General features: G+C 43.1%; 1 protein-coding gene across 3 annotated transcripts in view; it reads right to left on the minus strand.

Moving 5' to 3' along the window:
- Positions 1-3,882: 3,882 nt before the first annotated feature.
- The window catches only part of eloa (elongin A), a 79,562-nt gene continuing 65,729 nt past the window's right edge, over positions 3,883-17,715 (minus strand). For 2 of the 3 annotated variants that reach the window (XM_085962546.1, XM_085962547.1), the window contains exons 8-11: positions 14,582-14,762; positions 9,171-9,279; positions 8,720-8,874; positions 3,883-6,576 (exon numbers count right to left, since the gene is read on the minus strand). In XM_085962546.1, coding sequence (XP_085818672.1) covers positions 6,515-6,576; positions 8,720-8,874; positions 9,171-9,279; positions 14,582-14,762 — 507 coding nt within the window. In that variant the 3' untranslated portion in view covers positions 3,883-6,514. The remainder of the gene's footprint in view (positions 6,577-8,719; positions 8,875-9,170; positions 9,280-14,581; positions 14,763-17,715) is intronic. The other variant, XM_085962548.1, reaches the window with a different exon arrangement.

The following is a 17,715-nucleotide window of genomic DNA, read 5'->3' on the forward strand; positions in this document are numbered from 1 at the left end:
TGAAATCAACCACACCAAGTTACAAGAACCTGCAAAACTCAACTATTACAAGTTTTCATGTTTGCACTTTATTCAAAGAATACTATTAATGAAGAAATATTCTTCATTTAATAATTTTCACACTTTCATCTGCACTGATAATTTCACAAAACAAAAATTTGCAGTAGTGAACAGGTCACCACTTAGGACTATCATAAAGCATATTGAACAAAAGCCAAATTGAAAGGAAGTTTTGTACACATCCAGCGAAGAAATCTGCTCCACCAAAAACAACGACGACTTAATGTCTTAAAGCAAAAGTCAAAAGTGCCGTCAAATCTACGGGAAGTGGTTCTCGGGTATCTTGCAGATTCTTTTGTCTTTTTGATAAAGTAAAATGTGCAAATTTCAGTTTGTCCAAATCCATCAATGTGAATACTGGTTGCATCAACTCTTTAGAACATTATCAAGCAGCACAACTCACATTGGGCTTCAACAGTGTCTTGAAGTGGTAGAATGTGGGATCACCTCTGCGATTCTTCAAGTGGTAAATGCCTAATGTTGGCTATGGTACTGGGGGGAGGTGCAAGCTGGTAGCTACCTATTATACTGGGAGAGCATGAGAATCGAGGCACTCGCACACCTTCTAGTAGTCAGCTGTTGAGCAACAGTAGCACACACCTCATTCTCACTTTTGTGCAGCAAGAGAGATTAAAGAGGACAGGAACATACACCAAGATTGAAGGGTTCAAAAAAAAAGAAAAAAATTGCAATTATTAAGCTGTGCTGCTTTGTAACAACTGTATTAGGACTCATTTGGTGCCACAATTTAAGTGCATCTATAGACTTCGGGACAAATGGAGTTTTACCCTACACCAGTTTTTACATCAGAACCATCACAGTGAGTTGTAACAGCACTGATCCTAAAATTTGGAGAGGGGAGGGATGCGGCAGGAGGAAATGGGTCAACAAAAAGTTCGCAAGTCTAATGGAAGTAATTTGTAGCAGTACTGTTGCAGTATTCAATTTGCATCACCAGAATTCTATAGTGCACCTACAAGTTCACCAGAATCTCTTGGCAATAATCAATACAGTAAAAGAGTGAAGTATTCAATTAATTTACATATTCTCTTTCGGGAATGAACACAGGCTCCACCTAGTGCTGTCCTGAAAAGACTGTCCCTGACAATCTGCACTGAAACAGTTTTGGTTGAAAACTCATTCATTTTGTTTGAATGTCCCACGTGTTCCCAATTTTATTTAGTTCAGTATTCACAAGTCCACAGTAGGGAGTGTCCAGTTTATCAGATTCACCTTATTGAATATCCCCTTTTGCGAACATTTCTAGTTTAGAGAAAGATTTCTATCTAGAGAAGTTTTGGAACAACCTCTATGAATGAATTTTTATTGCATTAAAAAAATTCCCAATATACTGTCAAATACAGGAAACTCTCATTTAAACGGCACCTAAATATCTGGAATTCTCTATTAACCGGCAAAATTCATACTCCGAAAACAACACCTCAATAACCGGAAATATTGCCGAGTCCGAATCTCCCGCGGTGGCCGAGTTAGTCAGTGGGGGTAGTTCTCCAAACTGCCACTACTCGGCTTCTTGGCGCTGTTGGAAGTCCGAACACCTCATTAACAGGAGTCGGACTCTCCCGCGCTGCCGGTAGTCTCTTCCGATCTGCCATTTTTCTGTTTAATTACTTAACAGTAAAACAAAACTTATACAGTAAAGAGTTATGGATTACCTTCAACTGGCAGTACTGTACTTAATCAAGCATCTGCCATCATCCATTTAACAACATTCTGTAGGGGAGTACCCAATTACTGTATACTGCACATTTCTTGATTTTTTGTTTGTTAAAAATAGCCTCAGTAGATAACCCTCTCCATCATCCGGAATTTTTAATCAACTAGCACCATCCCGGTCCAGTCGGTGCCAGTTACCAAAGAGTTTCCTGTACAACTTAAATTAAATAACAACCTTTTGAGGACTTCTGCACAATATTTAGATTTCAACAGCAGTGTGAACTAAGGCATGTTCTGTGAAGTTCTCCAGTCTACTTTTGTAATATTTAAAGTTTGGGTAGCACCAGAAGAGGCAATTTAAATAAACTACAGCATAGAAACTTTGTGCATGTTTGGAAAAGACATTCACTCAGTTCTCAGGATCAAAACACTTGATCTGCACAATGTCAGATGCTAATCCTCAACTCTTTTACTGTACATTTAAAGGTCTAACTATAGCTCAAAGCAAAGCAAAAAGACAGAAGAATTAAGTTATCACAGGTGAGTTTAAAACTTGTCTGTGACAATGTGATTTTGATCTCTTTTTACTTTGCTTTTGAAACATCTTTCAAGTGCACTTCATGCAAGAAATTCCACACAGAATGTGCTATTAAATTAACAAGAAAAAGAGTGCTGGCAGCTGCTTCACCAGTCCATCACTGTATCCCAAAAGTTTAATTAGTCTTTTAGAGAGGGTAGATGTTGGTATAGATCTCTCCATGACTATCATCATTTTCAACCTTAAGATAATTCTAGCTTTTTAAAAAAAAAAAATGAAATCTAGCTTTTTTTTTAAATAAACAAAAATGAAATTAAGTTTTTTGGTCCAAATTTATATTTAGGGTATATCTAACACTCAATGCCACTAGCTGTTCAGTTAAAGAGAGTTACTTGACCAGCCATATACAATAAATTTTGAAATCACTTCTTCCCCCCCCCCTCCCCTAACAATCCCTGCGAATCCATCTGCTTTGGGATTCTTTTTGCAGAGGTTTGATGGATGATCCCATAGTGCAAGCGGTCACAGGAGATGGAGAGAATATAGGGGAACACTCATTCTGGGTTAGTCTTGCACACATTATAAATGGGTCACTTAACCGTAGAAGAAACCTGGGAGTGTGTTGGTTATCTATCCTCTTAGCCAGGGTAAAATGTGAGGTGGCACTGGGAGGTCTAAAAGACATAGATGGGAAATGTAGTCAAAATGAGGCAAGAAGTAGAGGGCTACAATTGCTACAGAGTCACTTTCTGATAAGACATTCTCCTTTGAAGGGGAAACTAAAATGTACAAAAGATCTTGCTGTTAAGACAACATTTTATTTTAAGGGGACAAGAATAAGCACATAACAGACACTTTGAAAGCAATTAACAAGACTACTTTCTGACAGTAACACATTATAAATAGACTTGATACATGAAATGGAATTACAAGACTGTAACCCCATCTTAAAGTTTGATTAACTTTGATAAGCCACTTGAGGTTTCCTGTAGGTTTATGCCAAGTTATCCAAACTGGGTTTCAGACTTCAATTCTCTTCCAATTATTTATTTTATATTTAGAACGTAGTACAGGAAACTTTGGTTTATCCGGAGGTTAACTGTCCGGAATGCTCGAGCCACCGGCAAAAATCAGGAGCCGTTTCGTTAGGTTTTTTTTCTTTTCGTTGCTTTTTTTCCCCACCAGTCAGGTTCTGCAAGGTCTCGCTGAAGCTGTTGCTAAGCTACAGAGACGCTTGCAAGGTATGGCCGACTGTTTAGAAGCTGTTGCTAAGCAACAGGGTTTGTTGCCAGATACGGTGCTCAAAAGCTCCGTATGTTTCAACATTAGCGCTGGTTTGTCCGGCAGTTTTGATGGGATGGCAACAGCTCGGTCCCGTCGGTGCCGGATATCACAACGTTTCCTGTATTTGTGACCATTTCTTCACAAATGCACCATGTTACCTGAAGTTGAGGTGCTACCAAATGTCTCAATTCCTCAGTGCAGAGTAAGTTTTGTCAGCAGGATTAGAACATCATGATGAGATGGATTTTCAATTTGCAGTGCTAAGTACTGAAATATTACATGGTCTTTCGACACAAAGAAGTGTAGTAAAATTTCTTTTTGGGGGGGGGGGGGGGCAGTAAGGAGTTCCAGTATTTCCTGGGTACATCATATATTTTATAAAAATCAGCAGACAGCAGTCAATTTTCATTCCACTTAATAATAATATTGCTAATGGATTCTATTATTGTTACAAATCCACAGTGGGAATGGATGGAGATGAACATTTTGAAAAAAGGTAACATGAGCCATTCCACTGTGGAAAGAGAATCATTCAACCGGTCGCCTCCCAGTAGTTTTCCCATTTAGAACGCCTAGCACTACCCCTCTAAAGTTGCTAAGGAGAGAGGTGAAATAAGTAATGTGCTATAAACTTCACCACCGGGGAGGCACTGAAATACTAGCATGTCGTGCCAAAGCCTTCTCCCTGTCTGACTTTCTACACAGCAATCTCCTAATCTTTGCCTGACATCTTCCCTCAATTTGACTTGGCTGAGGTGAAGCACCTTCTCAGAGAAGAAAGAGTAAAATTAGAAGCAAGTCAACAAAATGCTGGTGTCATGGACTTCCTTGTGGCCAGTTATAGAGTGGCATTTTCAGGTCTAGAAACTGGCTACTCACCTGGTCACGAAATTATGTTTGTACGTGGGAAGAGGGGATTAAAGACAGAAACTTTTATCTATAAAGTTATATAGTCAGGCATCTTATGTAGGTGAACAGATACCTGGATTGATAGAACAGTAACTTATTCGAGTAGTTTTATAAGATATCATAAATCCATGAGACAAACTCAAATCATTTACAAAACTCATCTGAATCCATTCCTGAAAAAAACAACTCTTGGTATCCATTTTCAATAAACAAACATACTGTTTACATTTCATGTGAAGTTTACATATGCAGTTCAGGCCTTAGGGTCTGACTTTTAGCAGCCTGTCTAGGCAGAAGATGTGTGACGAGGTTCACAGGAGAGATTTAACCATTGGGTATCATTACTATAAATTTAATTGCATAATAATCCATAGCAGATTGCTAAAAATTCTACATACAGTGTATGATAAATACATTCATACCATGGTACATTAATGGTTCTTTATCACATTGTTAAATATTTTTGTCCCTTTAAAATAAATCTGTATTTTAATTTAAACTTTTTTTTCCAGTCGCTTTGTTTTTTAAATATCTGTGCCCGTATTTACTTTTGTGTAGCTCACTAGAGCACCACCATATTTTTTTCCTCATATAATGCACCCATTGAAATGGCACCATTATCGGTGCATGAACAGAAACTCAAGAGTTTACAACACATTCTTAATAATCTCTGCTGTGTATCTCGGCCTGCAATTGGCTTTGAACAGAATCAATTCAGTGCAGCGCAAGGATGTACACTGGTCAACAAAACTATCATGGCAACACTCTATTAGACAACAAAAAAAGCAAATCCAGGCAAATTTTATGAACAGACAATGGTCTGTTCTTTCATGTGTATGACCTATAGCAAGGTGAGTGAGAGTAGGTCTTTCCCACAAGTGAAAAACACAGAACTTAGTGTTACAGATGAGATATTTAGCTTATTTTATTGGTAGGTATCTGCCAGCAGGATCTCAGGTAAGCTTTCGTTCTCAAATAAGAGAGGCTATTTTTGATTGTTGTGTAATTTCAGAATGAACATTACTGATTTTCACATGAAACATATCAATCCTGCAGTTAGTGAAATGGCCAACCTAATCATGCTCACAGAATAAATAATCGTAATAGGGCCACAAAAGCACAGCCGTTCTAATGTCACGATAAACATTCGGTGATATGACTAGCGAAATCCTGAAGCTTTGTCTCAGCAGCTATCAACCATCAACAGATTTGTCAATCTTTTAGGTTAACCATTTCATAGGCTCCCCTCCAAGTTTTGCTCCTACAAAAAGAAGTGCCCAATCCAAGATCAAATCTGCAATCATTTTCTTGACAGCCTCAAAAAAACGGCCAACATACATGTCAATGTCACATGTTTACTTACAGTACCAGGACTTTATTAACAGAAATCATGTTACCACAAAACAAAAACAAAGAGAGAGTCAAAATGGCACTAATTATTTCTGTGACTGCATTTCTTTTTCCACAATGTTAATGTAATTTACGAACCATAAATTCTACCCAATGGGACAACTGGTTTCAAAATACCAGAACCGCTGTATAGCATGAGACGCAAAAAGATTGGCACAAGAGTAAAAGAGATAGAGAGAGAATAAAAGGGAAAGAACGTTTAAAACCAATACTGTAACATTAAATATTGTCTGGGCCTCAAATCCATGGTCATTAAAATCAACTTCTCTTTATGATGACAAAGAATTAAAAAATGTAAAGGATTTTTAAAATAGAATGATTAAATTCTGTGCAACAAGGCTAGCCCAAGTGTTATTTACACATGAATATTCTAGAGGGAAAACAAACACTCAGTGCCCCAGTGACAAGAGCTTACATTTCTGCTTCTAAAATGCAAAATAATAAAATATTTTAAAAAATAAGATGTAATCCTTAGACATCATTTCAAGCACACAAACTGTCTTTAAGTTCTTGGTATTGCAATTTGTACCCTTGTGTTCTTGAGCACACAAAATGGCTCAGAATATGACCAGTTGTTACATCACTATGCAAGGAGCTGATGATGTCACTGTTCCATCCATCTTTCACCCACTCATTTTATCTTCGACTAAAACGGTTCTTGAAAAATTTTATTGTTTTTGCCATCATTGGTGCAATTTCTGAAAAACAAAAATGTAGAAAGTAACAATGGTAACTTTTATTTACACTATGAAGTTTTTCTCCATACATGTTACACAACATTTTAGTTTTTTGCACCTCCATTTTTTTGGTTTCACTGATCAAGCATCATTCTCTGGTGGAGACGGCAAGGAAGCTTCCTGCATCTAGACTTCTGCCAATATAGTCCTTGGGATGGTTACTAGAAGCACAATCCGGGGTGACTTGCCTTCCCCTGTGTAGGAAGTGGCTGATCTGTGGTCAGAGCCTTCTACCTCCCAACATCATAACTGATTGGTACCAACACTCTCTGCCACGCATACAGTAGGATTGTCAACAGTCAATGCACTTCCAAAAGTAATTGATCATGCAGGCACATTGGCATGTTGATGTAAAAGACACTGTATAAATGCAAATTACAGGAAACTTTGGTTTATCCGGAGGTTAACTGTCCGGAATGCTCGAGCCACCGGCAAAAATCAGGAGCCGTTTTGTTAGTTTTTTTTTCTTTTCGTTGCTTTTTTTTCCCCCACCAGTCAGGCTCTGCAAGGTCTCGCTGAAGCTGTTGCTAAGCTACAGAGACGCTTGCAAGGTACGGCCGACTGTTTAGAAGCTGTTGCTAAGCAACAGGGTTTGTTGCCAAGCAACAGGGTTTGTTGCCAGATACGGAGCTCAAAATCTCCGTATGTTTCAACATTAGCGCTGGTTTGTCCGGCAGTTTTGATGGGACGGCAACAGCTATGTCCCGTCGGTGCCGGATAGCACAAAGTTTCCTGTATTTCTATTTCTGATTTTTAAAAAGTGAATCTTACCATCACTTTTTTAAAGCACAATTAAACAGTCTGGCGGAGCAGGCTCGAAAGGCCATATGGCCTACTCCTGCTCCCAATCCTTATGTTCGAAAACAAAGGGATATTAAAAGTTCATTCTGGTTACTTTTTCAACATTTTTGCTTAAACAGTAACCACTGAGAGTCGCAGCGTGAGAGCTAGATTGGACGAGTTACTGGTGCCAGCAGGGTTAAGGAACTGTAGGAAAGACACAAATCATTGAAGCAACTAAATTTGATGACTGCATATTTACAGACATTAGTTCAACTACCTCATTGTCAGAGTTCAGATGCTCCTTCCAGTCAACGCCCCCCCCCACCCCCGCACCGTGCAGAGATCATCAGCTCACTGTGTAAATAAAAATAATAAAATAGAAATAAACAGGACAACCAACAAAAAAGATGGGTGTTACTCATTCACAGTTCTTTCAAACTGATTTTTTTTTTAAGAAAGGAGACTGGTGATGAACCTTCATTATAATCACAAGTTCAGAAGATCCCCATTTTGTCGTCATGTTTTAAATCATGCCCCCCCAACAACCCCACCTTTTCAGACACAAATACACTTTTGCCTCCGATAATGTTCGCAACTCCTTCTAAACGGCCAAGACAATCCATATCTCCATTGGAAAAACTGACGCGACTTAATTTACAAGTAAAAAAAAAATGTTTCACCATTGAAGCCATCACTCTTGGAGTGAAACAGTGAGTTCTCAAGCTGGCAAACCAGGAGTGCTCTGTAGACTCCAAGATTGTCAGTGGAAGGCAGCTCGTCCCCTCCCTCAAGCTTTTTAATGCTGCTTTTCTGAAGGTAGGTTGCTCTTGCTGTGGTACAGTTCCACGGTCCGAGACATGTATGCCTTAGCCAAGTGGTATTTATTAATGTGTAAATCTAGTCAGTGAACAGGAGAGGTGCAGAGGATAACCAAGGCTGATCCCATCTTTACCCAACATCCACTTTCCAGGCAGTGACTATGAACAGGAACCCCGATTGATTTTTCTCCTATAAATGCATCATTGCTGCTCCAGCCAAGATGAACTAACGTCTGCATGAGGAATCAAACCTAGGTGCTTCCAGGTTTGAATAGCTGTGCTACACCATGCAATGCATCTACCAACTGAGCTATCAAGGGAGCCAGATGGTAGCTCTTTATTGTAAAGAATAGAATAACCCAATCGGAACTGCTGGATGTGGTTACTGCGCAGCGAGATTCCATTCCTACACAGTCATCAGTCAGTAAACAAACACAGAATGCACTACAAAAAAAAATATTGGGGGGGATCTGGAACAGCAGAAAAATATTTTCTTTACTTACTTTTGACTTGGGGTTTCTTGGATTCATGGATTCCCCCTCCACTACTAGGGGGGGTCAGATTTGAGGATGTGGAACCATGGCTAGTGCTAGGACCATCAAAGGACTGATTTCCTCCCCCACTGCCACTGCTTCCTGTTTGACTATGCATCTTTATCCTATAGGAAAACAGTTTTAAGAAATTAAAAAATTCTAACTTCAACAGCGCCCAACACATTCTACAGTCTTAACTGAGCACAGAGTGTCTGAGGTTTCACAATATGAAATAACTTCCCAACAAGTGATTTTTTTCACCAGTTTTTTTTTTTAAACACTGAAATAATATATAAAGTGGAATAAAAATCTATAGGTCCACTAAAGTCATTCTTCCCCTTTCAAAAGGCTAAAAATGAATGCTGTGACTTGCAGATTAATTGTTCACATACACTATATCTAAATAAACTAAGGACATTACCTTGGAGGCGCTGGAATACCTAATCCAGTCCCATGCTTCTCCTGTCTGCGCCTTACATCTCTGGGTGGCTTTACCTCGGTGTTTAGGAAGGCCAGCTTTGCCTGACGGCCTGTTGATAAAACACAAGCAACTCAGTACTTAAAGCTAGAAAATACACCCGTTGCATATTTCTCAGCTCCACTGAAGCATTCCAGAGCTTACGTTAATGAATTCGCACTCGTGGCAGAGCCTTGCTCATCAGGAGTGCGTAACAGGAAATGGGGAGTAGAACCCACGATTTTCTGCCATTTAATTTTAAGAGACAAAAGACCATGGTGGGGTGGGTGTGCATGCACCCAAATTTCCAATACGCACTCCCAAGAGGGGTGATTTTACAAATTCACCCAAGTCATGACAAAATTATGTTCGTCAAAGTCAATCTAGCTGCTCTTCCCAAAACAGGCATGATTCTAAAATGTCGTTCAACAGTTTGGATGAATAAAAATCTCAAAGTTGTGAGTCAAGAGGCAGTATGTCTAAACTATTGTCATTTCATATCCCCTCCCTCCTAAATCCAGTCCAGATAGTGAAGACAAAGGCCGGAATTTTTTTCAAGGGAGGCGGGTTGGGGGGCGGGGGGGCCTCCGAGGTGGCAGGAAACCCGGAGGCTTTAACGGCAGGGCCCGATTTGAATGCGAGGCCTCGGATTCCTGCCTGCAGCCAGCCAGATTGAGAGGCTGGCTGGCTGCGGGTGGGTAGGCCTCAGAATCGAGGCGCCGGTCTGGGGTCGGGGATCAGCAGGAGGTTGGGGGAAAGAGAATCGGCGACCTCAATGGGGGGGGGGGGGGGGGGGGGGGGTGGGGGGGTGGGTGTGGTTGGGACCCTGGATCCAGGAGGTAGTTATAAAGCCACTTACCTCCTGGATCCAGCAGTCCCCACCTCAGTTTAACTGCCAGGTTTCACAAATTGTGTGAAACCCGTCCACAGGCAGTTAAGTACAAAATGGACAGGGAGAAAAAAAAGAGGCTGCCAGCCTTATTACAATATTAAAATTGAGTTAACGCCCCCTTGGAGTGGGTTGGTTGCCACCCCACTCCTCCCCACCCCCACCCCAGCAAAACCAGAAGTGGGTGAGTTGTAGGCAGGATCAGGTCGGGAATCCCATTTTTAACAATTTAACTGCCCTCATACTCCAAACCCACCCGTTTTCTGTTTTTTTAAGGCGAAAACTCTGGCCAAACAGTTTCTTTCACAGGTCAAGTCTTGATCCAATTTTTGAAGAGATGCAGGTTAGCACTGAACAACAGTCTAGCAATCCTGGATTTAGCAGAGAGGCTACATTTAAAGAACATGCAGAAACCAATATGCCTCACTGCTGTAGTATAGAATGTTCATCTACAGGTTTCGTGAGATGTGTTGTTCAAGGAACTGTAAGAGGAGCCAATCATTTGGGGCAAAATTGAAAAATATTCTGCTTCTCGCCTTCGTAACATATTAACAGGAATTTAAAAAAAAAATCAAGTGAAATAATAGAATGATACAGAAGGAGGCCATTCAGCCCATTGTGCCTGTGCCGACTCTTTTAAAGAGCTATCCAATTATTTCCCCACAGCCCCACAAATTTTTCCTTTTCAAGTATTGTGGTAAACCACTGTTGTTAGTATTGTTGTTCACCACTGTTGTTAGTACTGTTGTTCACTGTTAGTACTGTTGTTCACTCTTGCATATTGTTGTACTTGTCTGTGCATGCCTCAGCTGACTCCGCCCCTGGCTCCACCCTCATGGCTGGGTATAAAGGTCGTTGCTCAGAAGCCTCCGGCCCTTTTGGATACCAGGCAACCACAAGAGGCATGCTCTGTTCTTTGGTAATAAAAGCCTGTTTATTACTTTCTCACTCTCCAGTCTTTTGTAGCAATTGATAGTGCATCAATTTTATTACCAAAGTTAAATGTTGGCTGCGGATGCTGATCAACCGATGGCGCAAAACGCTGAGCAGCAGGCGCTGCTGCGAGCCCTCAGACCAACATGCCTGGACCTAGACCCCCAAGAAGCGGGTTCGTCGACTAAATTCGCTCAATGGCTGCGTTGCTTTGAGGCGTATCTGGAAGCCTCGACCGTGACTCTTGATGAAAATAAACTGAAAATCCTGGCCTCGAAGGTGAGCCACCAAGTCTATACTTTAATCCAAGATGCGACGACCTACGCATCGACCTACTGAAAGGGCAGTATGCACGCCCGGTTAACACGGTCTATGCCAGGCACCTTTTAAGATCTCGCAGACAGCAGCCCGGGGAATCGGTGGAAGCCTTCCTACGGGCACTACGGGTACTCGGACGCGGCTGCGACTGCAAGGAAGTATCGGCCGCGGCACATGCGGAGGGACTGATACGAGACGCTTTCATTGCGGGTCTAAGGTCCGACTACTCCCGGCAGAGGCTGCTGGAGAAGGGTGAAATAGACCTGACAAAGGCAGTGTCCCTCGCGCTCTCGCTCGACGCGGCCCACAGAAATATGGACGCTTTCTCCCCTCATCGCCCCGCGCCGTGGACGCCGCAATCTTGGGCCATGGGACCGCCACCTCCGACTGCTGCAGCGATGTCCAAGGCACAAAAATGCTATTTTTGTGGCCAAGCTAAACATCCTAGAGCACGCTGCCCCGCGAAGAATGCTACCTGCTCTGGCTGCGGGAAGAAAGGTCACTACGTTAGCGCCTGCAAAGGGAAGACCGCTAACGCCAGCAGCGCTGCGTGCGAACCGTGGGCGCAGCTATCTTGTCCGCCGCCATCTTGTCCGCCATCTTGGGCTCCCCCAGCCGCGTGGGGATCGGGACCGTGGGCGCCGCCATTTTGTCCGCCATCTTGGACGCCTCCGACTTCGGTTACGGGGGACCCGGACTCCACCACCGCCTCATCGGACGACCGCATCGACACGCTTGAACATACGCTGGCTTCCGTGACGCTGGATCAATCTCTCCCGCATCAACTGTCCAGGTCCATGATGGACATTACGGTAAACGGCCGCGCCACTACCTGCCTTTTTGACAGCAGGAGCACGGAGAGTTTTATACACCCCGGCACGGTGCGCAGTTACTCTCTCCCGGTCCTGCCGACGCGTCATCGCATCTCTATGGCTTCCAAAGCCCAGTCAGCGGACGTCGGTGGCTACTGTATGGTGACTCTTTCAGTGCGGGGTACTGAATACAAAAATTTTCAACTTCTGGTCCTGCCCCATCTCTGCGCTGCCGTCCTACTGGGGTTGGATTTTCAGTGCCACCTTAAGAGTGTCACTTTAGCGTATGGTGGACCCCTCCCCCCTCTCACAGTCTGCAGCCAGCAGTTTTTAAATCGCCCGCCGCGCGCCATTTGCAGCCTCTCCACCCTTAAAGTCTCCCCCCCCTCCTTGTTCGCTAACCTCACCCGCGACTGTAAGCCCATCGCTACCAAAAGTAGGCGTTACAGTGCCGGGGATAGGGGTTTCATTAAATCCGAGGTAGCGAGACTCCTGAAGGAAGGGATTATCGAGAGCAGCAATAGCCCATGGCGAGCACAAGTGGTGGTGGTGAAGGCTGGCGGCAAACAGCGCCTAGTTATTGACTACAGCCAGACGATCAACCGCTACACCCAGCTGGATGCATATCCACTCCCCCGCATATCTGACATGGTCAATCAGATAGCACAATACCGGGTGTTCTCGACGATTGATCTGAAGTCAGCATACCACCAGCTCCCCATCAGGGCTGAGGACCGCCAGTACACAGCTTTTGAAGCTGACGGTCGGCTCTATCACTTTCTCAGAGTTCCCTTCGGCGTCACCAACGGAGTTTCTGTCTTCCAACGGGAGATGGACCGGATGGTTGACCAGAACGCGCTCCAGGCCACTTTCCCATATCTAGACAACGTCACCATCTGCGGCCACGACCAGCAGGACCACGACGTTAATCTAGAGAAATTCCTCCGGACGGCCCAGCGGCTGAATCTCACATACAACAAAGACAAATGTATGTTTCGTACTACGCGCCTTGCTATTCTTGGCTGCATAGTGGAGAACGGAGTCATCGGCCCAGACCCCGATAGAATGCGCCCCCTTATGGAGCTCCCCCTCCCCCACTGCCAGAAAGCACTGAAGAGATGCCTGGGGTTTCTCTTACTATGCTCAGTGGGTGCCCAACTATGCGGATAAAGCCCGACACAGTCTCCATTCGAGACCTCGCACCTGCAGGTGCTCCTGAAACACCCTCTTCGCCACCCACCGCTACTCCTGCCTACCCCCAGGACACAGTCCCCGCACGAGACCTCGCACCTTCGGGTGCCTCAGAGACCACCATCGCTACCTCCCATTACCCATGCTCTGACCCCTGTAGACGGCATGCAGCAGCCCCAGGGTCCGCCACCTGCTACACCTCCTCTGAACGAGACACCGGGTTCACCGTTGGATGCTGCACCATCACCGCCGCTGCTGCGACGCTTAGGACGGCTTACAAGGCCTCCTGATAGACTTCAGTACACAAATTTTTAGTGCACTTCACCCCGCCGGACTCAATTCTAAACAAGGGGTGAATGTGGTAAACCACTGTTGTTAGTATTGTTGTTCACCACTGTTGTTAGTACTGTTGTTCACTGTTAGTACTGTTGTTCACTCTTGCATATTGTTGTACTTGTCTGTGCATGCCTCAGCTGACTCCGCCCCTGGCTCCACCCTCATGGCTGGGTATAAAGGTCGCTGCTCAGAAGCCTCCGGCCCTTTTGGATACCAGGCAACCACAAGAGGCATGCTCTGTTCTTTGGTAATAAAAGCCTGTTTATTACTTTCTCAATCTCCAGTCTTTTGTAGCAATTGATAGTGCATCAAGTATATATCCAATTCCCTTTTGAAAATTACTACTGAATCTACTTCCATCACACTTTCAAGCAGTGCATTCCAGATCATCATAACTTGCTAAACTATAATACAGGAAGGATGTTTCCCCTGGCTGGGGAGTCTAGAACCAGGGGTCACAGTCTCAGAATAAGGGGTCAGCCATTTAGGACTGACATGAGGAGAAATTTCTTCACTCAGAGGATGGTGAATCTTTGAAATTCTCTTCCCCAGAGGGCTGTGGAGACTGTCGTTGAGTATATTCAAGACAGAGATCGTTAGATTTTTGGATTTTAAGGGAATCAAGGGATATGGGGATAGTGCAAGAAAGTGGAGATGAGGTAGAGGATCAGCCATGATCTTATTTAATGGCAGAGCAGGCTCGAGGGGCCAAATGGCCTACTCCTGCTCCTATTTCTTATGATAATAGTTGAACCTTTTATAATTCAGTATTGTGCATTATGTACACTTTCACTTGGAAGCATTAGAAACAGCAAATATTTTTAAACCAGAAAACATCATTTGTTCATACGTTATACTGGCACTGAATCACTGTATTTACTAAAATTGCTCTTTACCCTTTGGTTTGCTGGCATGAGCTGAACTAATGCTTTGTGTTATAGCTCGCAGTTTCTGCTCTCGTTCATCATGAAGACGTAGGTACATTTCACGCCATGATTCAAACTCCTGTCGGTCCTGGTTCTTAAAGTCTCTCTTGCAATGTCTCAGCCACAGGTGATCGGTTTCTTCAACAAAAGTCTGTTTGGCAGCAAAAATGCACAATTAGACACCTATGGCTAAAGCTGCAGCAGAGGTCAAAAGGAAAGCTCGAGAAAATGCTGTTAGAGGAAAACTTAACACTGATATTACAGTTATCAAACTAACCAACTCCAGGATATCACAGCCAGTTACCATATACTACCTGCTCTTGGCTGCAGTGCCCCTTTACATTTTATAAATATATATATATAAAAAATAGATTAAAAAAACTTGCCTATTGTAGTGGTTAAATGCACTGCCTGATGTATTTGTAATTTAGATGTTTTCCCAAAGTGTTATCTTTATTGTTGTGACGACTAGCGGAATCCATTTGCTGACATTAGCATATTACTTAATGTGATTAAGTAACTGCATTTAAAAGATTCAACCTCTTAAACTAAATTTCCACCCTCCAAAAATCAGTCTTAACTGAAGCTACATTATATCTCTGTACTGTAAACTAATCACAAACACAACTAATCACAAACACAATCAGCTTGTGTCCAAATTACTCAATCCCCGATTCAATCCCTAGAGAGAGTGTTAATTTAGTTTACTGCAAATGTAAGAAGTCACACAACACCAGGTTATAGTCCAACAGTTTTATTTGAAATCACAAGCTTTCGGAGCACTGCTCCTTCATCAGGTGAAGTGGAGAGATGCCTATAGACACAGATTATATAGTCAGAGAATAATGCCAGATGATTACAGGTAATCTTTCTAACTGCCATTTATCACACCTCGGCAGAGAGATAATCACAACAATCAAAGGTGTGAATGGTGTCCAAACAGGTTAGTCAGGAAAACATTACATCAAAGAACAATGAGGTGGGGTCACAAGGGGTCAAATGTTGCAGATGCTGGGGTCTGTAATTAGTCTTGGGTGGTAGTCAATGGAAAAGAAAATCAGGCATGTGTAAAACAGGTTGCTGATCCGCTATTGACTGTTCTGCACTTCCACCCAAGACCAATTTCACCCCGATTGTCAGCTGCATCAGAGCTAAAGTCCCTTCTAGGACTCAATTTCTTCCCTTTTCTAGCTCTATAAAACTCACCACTGCAGAAATCGAACTCAGCAAAAAATTAAGTGCAGGGCAGCAAGAGCTATGCGAGACCCCATGTCATCAGTTAGTTATTTTCAACAAATATGCAATGTCTGGAACAAACTGGACAATTTCCAGTTATAATGTTATCTAAATAGCACAACCCACACCTTCTACAGAAGCCAAAGTGAGGATATAAATACTCAATAAGATTATCTTCTTTAACCGGGTCTTCTTACTTGCAAAATAAGAAGATACGGTTAAAGAAAATCAATGTGCAGCCACAAATTAATGGAGTTATATAAACAGAAGCGCTAACCAACCAAGTAGGCATGAAAATAAATAGAATAAGGGCTTTAAAAACAAGATTATCTATGGGCAGATTGTGATCAATTCTGTGCATTTTTACTGAAAGTAAAATTTAGAAGATGATTTTTATGATGTACAAAACTACAATTTAATGTCCAAATCCAGCACTTCCATTTACAGTACAATCTCCGAGAACCCGAATTCAGAGACATGAAAGCCCATTTCCTCAAACTTCCTAGGACACCACTGGGCTAGTGGAATGGTCAAGATTATCAAAATATATGCACAATCTTGTGTATTTAGGAATCTCGGTGTCCAATGTGTTTACCCATGCACACTGCTCATTATTCCAATTCGATTTGAGGTGGAAGCAGTGCCATGGTAAATAAGTTCCAAATATTGTAAGATTCGAAATTTTCAGTAATTTAATCACGCAACAAAACAGGGTTAATAAAACAGTTTTATTGACCAAAAGAAGCTTGTACAGAAAAACCTTTGATAAAGAGGGCATACAAAAATGGCCGCCGGACCTCGTGATCAGTTTCTGGGACCATTTGATTTCTGTTACTGCAAGCCAGACAGGCTTGTGGATTGAGGACAGTAAGCCTGCGAAAGTCAGTATCGGGAAAACGAAACTCAGGGAACTGAGCATACATATTAATTGGATTCGAAGTACAAGACAGTTTCAGGTAACAAGATGGGGCCCATCAAGAAATGGGCGGACTTTTGAATGAACACTTAAACCCATTTACTGTACAAAGGAAAAACCGTTTAACAGCCATCAAGGGCAATCTCCAGACCGATCAATATACGAACCGAGTTACGGTGACAAAGAAAAAGAAATTATCGGCCAGGAAGGCCAGTTAAGCTATCACCGGCTCCCGTTACAAGACAAAGCGCCCCTGCAGAGATTTCTGCCCGCCAAAAATATTACAAAGACTGGACTATGATTTGGCGGGAGATAAGACTGTCCCAACAAGGTATAACTGTGGATTGAAAGGTCCATCAGGCTGGACTTCGGGGCTTCACTTCGGTTTTCATTTCTTCAACGCTTGGGAGTACGCTTCGGCGCTTCGCTTCAGATTCACGTTTCGGGACGGACTCTTCGGTTAAGGCAGTGTGGTCGGTGTTCGGCCAGGCAAGGCTCGGCCACAACGGGAAGACGACGAGGGTGGCCCGGGTACTTTTGGCGGGAGATCATCGACGACCCAGGCCGAAGGAGAAGACACCCTCAGGAAAACCGACGAGTCAGGCCGGAGGGAGAAATAAAAGGACCGGGCCGAGCACTCCCGTGCCTCAACATCCCATTCTCAGCTTTCCAGTAATGGACTTTCCCATGTGTATCCGGTTCTTCAACAACTTTTAACCAATCCATCCATGACGAGCGCTCATCAAGGCTGTATCTGCTGCTGCACCGCGTAAGAAAACAAGCTGCGCCAGAAGTTTCCAAAATCCACGTGACGACGGAAAGCGGTGCCAAAAAGGCTGCGAACCCCCCTTTTCGCGATTCTGAGAGTGGTGAGCATGATCCCGAGTTCCTCAAGTCGAAACTTAAGCTAGGTCTAGGGGAGGGGGTTAAGGGTAATCGTAATGTGTTTTCC

This window comes from Somniosus microcephalus, chromosome 20 (genome assembly GCF_052327205.1).
Source record: "Somniosus microcephalus isolate GS21.2 chromosome 20, FLI_Smic_1.0, whole genome shotgun sequence".
In the NCBI taxonomy this organism is placed as follows: domain Eukaryota; kingdom Metazoa; phylum Chordata; class Chondrichthyes; order Squaliformes; family Somniosidae; genus Somniosus; species Somniosus microcephalus.